At 38.3% G+C, this 7,556-nt stretch overlaps 1 protein-coding gene across 3 annotated transcripts in view; it reads left to right on the forward strand.

The window, feature by feature from the left end:
• LAMP2 (lysosome associated membrane protein 2) overlaps positions 1 to 5,438 on the forward strand; it is a 35,713-nt gene extending 30,275 nt beyond the window's left edge. Inside the window, exon 7 of one of the 3 annotated variants that reach the window (XM_007464430.1) lies at positions 4,922 to 5,438. In XM_007464430.1, the coding sequence (XP_007464492.1) occupies positions 4,922 to 5,064 (143 nt within the window). In that variant the 3' untranslated portion in view covers positions 5,065 to 5,438. Of the gene's footprint in view, positions 1 to 2,080; positions 3,483 to 4,921 lie in introns of those variants that run through there. The other 2 variants (XM_007464427.1, XM_007464426.1) reach the window with 2 other exon arrangements.
• Positions 5,439 to 7,556: the final 2,118 nt, after the last annotated feature.

Genomic DNA, 7,556 nt, shown 5'->3' on the forward strand with positions numbered 1-7,556 from the left:
TCTTTCCCTCATCCTGTAACCACAAGTCTCTTCCACCCTGAAGGTATCCTTTCTTGACCCTGTGTCCCCCTTCTAACTACCTACCTTTCTTCTAAACGTCTCATAACGAGTACTGTGTGTTCCCCATCCCAAGTTCTTGATCTCCTAACCAGTCAATCACTTCCCATTCACTCCTAAACCTGCAACAATTTGACGCCTAGCCCCCACCCTCCGTATTGCTACATCCAGTGGACATTTCTCAGGCGTCTCTAATAATTTACACTGTTCTCCCATGATAATTGAAACTGTTTCCTTCCTTGGCTTCTGTGGCACCATTTTCTACCTGCCTTTCCTACTTTTTCCTGCTCCTTTATACTTCAAATATTGGTGTTCCCAAGGGTCTTGTCTCTGACCCTCTTATTACTCTTATCTGCCCTTGCTGAGAAATATCTTTGTCCCTGGTTTGAACTGTCACGTCAACCACTTGGTTAGGACATGGGTATCTTAAACTCAGCAGATCTAAAACAGAATGCTACCTCTTCCACATATCCCTCTCTACCCTCCCCCGACACGCAAATTTTAAAAATTGAATTGAAAAAAACCCACACAAAAATAGCTACAAATAAAACTGAAATGCATATATTCCCCCTGTATTCCCTATCACAATGAATGGCACCAGTGTCTACCTAATCATGGGATTGGAAGCCATTCTACAATATTGTCTCCTCCTACATCTGTTTGGTCAGTTCTGTCTTCTAATTGGATCTCTAATCCATCCCTTCTGCATCTGCACTTCATTAACCAAGTTCAGGACCATATTATTGGTCATCTGGCTTCTAGCAGTAGAGTTGCTTCCTAACTTAATGCCTCCAGTCTTCCATCTGCCATAACTTCTGAAACAAATATCCTGCTTAAAATTCTGCATAAATTTTTTTTGGGGGGGGCCATCAGTATAAGGCCAAACTACCTAGAGCATACGGTGCCTTTGTGAGCTGATCCTAGTACCGTTTTCCACCTCTTTTCCAAGAGTACCTCTTTTATTTATTTTATTTTATTTTTGCGGCACGCGGGCCTCTCGCTGTTGTGGCCTCTCCCGCTGCGGAGCGCAGGCTCCGGACGCGCAGGCCCAGCGGCCACGGCTCACGGGCCCAGCCGCTCCGCGACATGTGGGATCTTCCCGGACCGGGGCACGAACCCGTGTCCCCTGCATCGGCAGGCGGACTCTCAACCCCTGCGCCACCAGGGAAGCCCCAAGAGTACCTCTTAATCCATTGTTCTAGCTATGCCAACCTGCTTGCATTTCACCCGAAGTGCTATGTTTTCTTACCCTCCATAGTTTTGTCTGTGCTGCTTTCTATACCTGGAACGCCCTTCACCCATTACCTGCATGGTTAATTCCTACTCATTCTTAAAACTTCAGCTCTGGTGTCACCTCTTTCAAACTGTGTCTTGTGTAACAAGGCTGAGTTGAGTGTGCCTCTGAAATATTTCGATGACAGTGTGTGTTCCCTGCCCCTATTACAGCACATTTTGAAATTATAACCGCTGGTTTTCTTATCTGACTCCTACACCAGACTGAAATCTTGAGGCAAACAGTTATGCAATCAGGGCCAGTTTATACTTTTTCTTACTACTAAATGGCCCCATATTCCTATGCATTGAGTTCTTACATCTGCTTTATATAGTTGTTCATTTGGTTCATTTCATTAATACTTCCCAATCTGCAGTGTTCCAGGCACTGTGATTCTTCAAAATCATAACAGTTTGCCTCTGAAAGCTCACAGCCTGATCATCAAGGAAAGGCTAATTATATTTATCCATTATCTTCCATTTGAAAAATCTGTGAAGTATGTGATCATTTTATATATCTTTTATCCAAAATGACTGCATTTTTGGGGGTACTTAAAAGTATATGATTTGGTTATTTGGAAAATCACTTTTGTGGAACATCTCATTTGCTGGTGATGAATTCCAAGGACTTGTTGCCTTGGTGTAAAAAACAAATATGTGTGTTGGGAAGTACTGTCATTTTAACTTAAAATGTACAGATCTGAAATTTTGTCACTGTTTCTGTTCTCAATTGTGCTTTCTCCACATCTAGCTCAAGACTGCAGTGCAGATGACGACAACTTCCTTGTGCCCATAGCGGTGGGAGCAGCCTTGGCAGGAGTGCTTATTCTAGTGTTGCTGGCTTACTTTATTGGTCTCAAGCGCCATCATGCTGGATATGAGCAATTTTAGAACCTGCAGTCTGATTGATTATATAAAAATACATGCACATAACAAGATTTTCTTCCCTTTCAGTTTTGAAATACTTTGTTCTTTTAGATTGATATATTGAAACTTTAATTCTTAAATCAGTCCCAGCATTTTGAGATAATTCTTTATTAATAAAAACCGTTAATAGAACAGCATAAATTTTTTTAAAAATGTTGTATTTACTGGTCCTGAAGACAAACTTGTTGAAAAGAACATCGGTGTGCAGTGTTTTAAGGTCTATCTTAAGAAGCCTTGGCCACATTTTGATTCTAACTCAAGATGCCTTAAACTTATTAACATGGCCATTATGAAGATAAAATATGTAGTTGTCTCCTAATGGAATTAATAAATATTGTTTCACTACCGATGTTCTGTTTCAGTGTATAAGAATTATCCTGATTTAAGCTCATCGCAGTGCCTTTGCATATAGTTCATTAAATAAATGTTGATGTGGCATAAATGCCCATCAGATGCTTAAGCTTGGTTTTCAGTTGAATGTCCTCAGGACCATCAGTATTTTTTAGGTTATGTGACTTTCTTTGAAGATGAAGTCAGTATCTTTGGCTTGTGATTTTTCCCTAGGTAAAAAACAGACCCAAGAGGCTGCAACAGAGCTTCAACTGGCTTCAGAATTAGAGTTTTCAAAAAACTTTCTTTTTCAGCAATAATAGACAGAAAGGATTCAAGCATATTTAACCACTTGCCTTTTAAAAAATGTTTCTCTCTTCCTTGGATGCCTGATTAGCATTGCAAGACAGAAATATTCTATGAACTAATTAGGAGAGATTGTGTTGTGTTTCTCTACCTCATCTTGTTGGTCTCTAGAGCATTAAAATCTATTTAGTGTTGTCATCAGACTGGTACTTATGAGCTGTAAGCAGCAGCAATCTCAGAAGGGAGGCAGTGAAGCAAAGCAGCAACTCGGCTCCTGCCTTTTCCAAGACGGCCCCCTGTGGGGCAGAGCATAGATGGGGTGTAGACAGAAGCTGTTGGCATGAAAATGAGCTAGATATTCAGCCCCAGTTGAAGCACGCTCCATGTTAGAAGTGCAGCACAGATATTGAATGTATAGACAAATAAGAAGGAAGCTTAATCAGTAGACTCGAGAATTTCACATGGAAGTGATTATTTTATTAATTCATTCTGTGTCTATATTGGCTTGTTCAGAATTTTTGTAATTCACTGATTACAGCATTTTGGTATCCAGCTATCAGTCTCTGAAGGCTTTCAGTAAAATACAGTAAATCTTTTTAATAAAAGCTAATGTCATTACTAAAATCTGTTCTATATACCCAGAACCTCAGCAGCAATTTTTTATGAATGACAAAAGTGCAGGAGGAGGAAGAGATAAAATTAGAGGAAAAATGCAAGTTATTATTCAATCATAAATCACACCCAGTATCACATTTTGTTAATTACATTAGACTTATACTGGAAAGGACCTTAAAGATTCCTTATCATAACCCCATAATTTTTTCAGAAAAAGGAGTGACGTCACTGAGGTTACATATCTAGCGGGCAACAAAACCATTATTAGCATTTTGATTAAAAATTGTCCCAATGAAGTCTAGTCACTCAATAGTAAGAATAGTTTAAACTTGAAACTGGGAGATCAGAAGTGGGCACTTTGAGTTTCTGTACTAACTAATTTCAATAAATGACACATGATACCAACTTTGTTTGCTTAAGTATTTTTAAAAGTACGGAATATTGGCTTTTTCAATGGCTCCTATTTTGACCTCTGTTTGCTACTTCAAAGCCTAAACCTCCTTGGATGGGATCACAAACATGGGAGGAAAAGAGAAGGGAATGAACACTTGTTGACCTCCTGATGTGTATCATATACTTTAGAAATATCATTTAATCCTCAGATACCTTATAATATAGGTATTCTTCTCCCCCTTTTACAGATGAGGAAAGTGAGGCCCAGTTTAAATTACTTGACCAAGGTCCTTTAGCTAGTAATTGAAGGAATCAAGATTCAACCTCAGTTCTGCCTCAGTCCAGAGCTCAGAATCTACATTGCATGTGCACACCGCCTTCCTGGTGGTCCAGTGGAGTGGACTGCAATGTCCATTGGACTCTGCTATTATTCTTCCAGGCCACTGCTCAGCTAAAAATAATTACATATAACCTGATAGCTACCTAATGCTTGTATGAAAAAAATTATACTGCATTTTCTTGATAATGAGTCCTTTTTAACTTAGATGTTATTACTCATACAGAATTCTTATTTGTATTTTCACGATAGCTGTGGCAGGGAGAAAGGGAGTGGGGAAACACGCAGGTAGTGGTTTTAAGTGAAGATTCCCGCAGTGCTGCCCTTTCCCCGCAGTGCTGCTCTTTCCCTGCAGTGCCATTAGACAATTCAACGTAAAATCTTCCCATATTAGGCAAGCACAATTCTTTGTTTTGGACCCTTTCCCATTCTTCCCTTAACTTCTGCTTTTTGTACTGAGGAATTAGGTGTGATTTGAGATGAAGTGACAGTGAGAGATACAGGAGGATCAGTTGCTTGGAAATACTTGGGTGGACATAGTGAAAATAAGAAAATAAGGGTAATGCTCTAAAAGACTAACCTATGTACTCTTTCAAAATGCTTGTTTCTTGTTTTCTTGTTTCTGCTTAATTGCATTCCTTACTAATTTCCTTTCCTTGCTTTCTGTCTGTTCTTTTCTAACAGCTGAAGAATGTTCTGCTGACTCTGACCTCAACTTTCTTATTCCTGTTGCAGTGGGTGTGGCCTTGGGCTTCCTTATAATTGTTGTCTTTATCTCTTATATGATTGGAAGAAGGAAAAGTCGTACTGGTTATCAGTCTGTGTAATCAGTTAAATCTAGTGCTTTTTGGGGTTTTTTTTTTGCCATTAGAAGTTATGTTTTCCATTGGCTAAAGAGCCAGGAGATGCTGTGCAATTGATTGTTTGAGATATGCAGATTCACCTCAGTGAGTTGCTAGCTAACTTGGGCATGAGTAGCACTATTAGGACCAATTTCTTCTTTTTTTTTCCTATTTTTTTCTTCCTTTGTAAAAGTGTAATTGAAAGAAGAATTGTGGCTTAGAATATGTTTTTTTTAGTGAATAATGATTCTAAGCCTCTGGATCCAATTATGAAAGCATTTCTACTGAAGTATAATTTTATATGTTGCAGTTACTTGTACTTTGCCTCTTTGACATTATTTGCAAAATCAAAGCTGTTAGAGAATTTAACTTGCTTCAGGAAATAAATTCAAGAACATAGTGAATTCGTTTTCATTGGTGGCAAACATAAAATTTGGTTTGTAATAAGACTTAGATTCCCCACCGCCTAAACAAGATTATTTAAATTCTGATTTAATATTCCTGCTAGTTAAAAAGAAAGAAAGAAAGGAATGTCTTCATAATATTGTATTTAATAGCAAAAGTCCGGCTGTTTTCTTTATTACTGTTAGTGGCTACTATATTTTAACAAGGATGTCGCAACTGAGACTCGGTGCAGCCAAAATAAATAAATAAATATTTTTTAAAAACCCCAAACAAACAGGGGTGTCTTTTTTTTTTTCCTACTGGAGTTTGGAATATATTGATTACCTCAGACTTTCCATTTGTGCTGAAGGATGAAGTAAGATCTATGGCGTTTTTTTTTAAGGTGTTGATACAGAAAGGCTTATTTTCTTTTTAGAGTTATGATTTAGAATTTTTTTTCCCTTACAGCCTTAACTTGTTCACAAAGTTAATTCATCTTCCACTATAAAAACAAAACAAAGCTTCTCTATTTTGTGTGCCTCCTATACTCTCTCATTCCCTGTATGAATAAGTTCTAATTGATAATTTTAATGTATTGGTTCCTTTTTTCTCACAGCAGCATGTGCTAACTTTAGAGGCTAGTGGGCCCTGAAGTATCATCAGTCAGATGGCTGCCTGGCCAGAGCTGGACCAGGATTGTTCTGTAAATTTGTTGATCTTGATACAGACTTATATCCCTGTAGGGACCTCTAATGGCTCTGGCTACTGGAGTAAGGTACTAGAGGCCACTCCTCCCAGTGTCTGCTTGATTGGCTAGGCTATTGAATTGTCCTTTGATTTGGAAGCACACTGTTGTATTTCTCTAGTGTCCAAATGGCTGCTTTGCACTCCTGTTATTAGCATAAGGCAGATGTTTATTTTATCAAACTATTTTATCTCTATATAACTAAAAAAGAAAAGTTTTCCAAAGATCTGCCTTCACTTTAAAAATGTTCCTTGGATTGGGACTTCCCTGGTGGCGCGGTGGTTAAGAATCCACCTGCCAATGCAGGGAACATGGGTTCGAGCCCTGGTCCGTGAAGATCCCACATGCCGCAGAGCAACTAAGCCCGTGGGCCACAACTACTGAGCCTGCGCTCTAGAGCCCGCGAGCCACAACTACTGAAGCCCATGTGCTTAGAGCCTGTACTCCACAACAAGAGAAGCTACCGCACCTCAAGAAGAGTAGCTCCCACTCGCCGCAACTAGAGAAGGCCTGTGCGCAGCAACAAAGACCCAACACAGCCAAAAATAAATAAATTTTAAAATGTTTCTTGGATTAAAAAATTAAGCCTAAACCTTAAATAAAGTTAGTTATTACGTCCAAGCATTAGGTCCCCATCTACCTCTTAGCACAATGCAGATGATCACCACTGTATTGCTGCCATTAACTGATGCCAGAACTCTTTGCCGATAAGTGAAATTGGAAATTTTTGTTTTTTTTTTAAAAAAAAGAAAATTCATCAACATCTTTCTTTACTATCTTTATATACAGTGCATCTCAAAAGCATATATTCCAAACTGGAGTAGAAATAGATTGCTCAACTACATTTCCCTTAGAACTCTCTGGTTCTGACTTGTAGACTCAAGCTCTCCTCTCTTTGCTAAGTATATAAAGAATGTTTCCTTTTAAAATGTTCTCCTTTGAAAACAATTGCTTATTTGTTATTTGGTCAAAATGATGGCATCATAAAGAACAGTGGCTTCGTTTCAAAAAATATTTTTGAGATGATTGTCTAAAAGCCAGATTATTTAAATCAGCTTGTGACCTTGCTAGGTATATGGATTGGAAAATTCAGATACATTCAAAATTATGGGTTCATTTAAAAGTTTTCTACTTTTGGGGTAGGAGACTGACATCACTAATTCTTCATTGGGTATCATGGTTTTATCTTAGATAATTAGCAAACATGTTTTAATTCTTCTTTGAGAATTGAGATTAATTGAAATATAAAATATTAACAGAGGGTTCAAACAATAACTGCTTCAACTCCAATAAAATACAGGAAACCCAAAATCTATGAACTGAGTGTTCAATAAGCTTTGCTCACTGA

The sequence above is a fragment of the Lipotes vexillifer genome, unplaced genomic scaffold (genome assembly GCF_000442215.2).
Source record: "Lipotes vexillifer unplaced genomic scaffold, Lipotes_vexillifer_v1.1 scaffold681, whole genome shotgun sequence".
Lineage (NCBI taxonomy): Eukaryota > Metazoa > Chordata > Mammalia > Artiodactyla > Lipotidae > Lipotes > Lipotes vexillifer.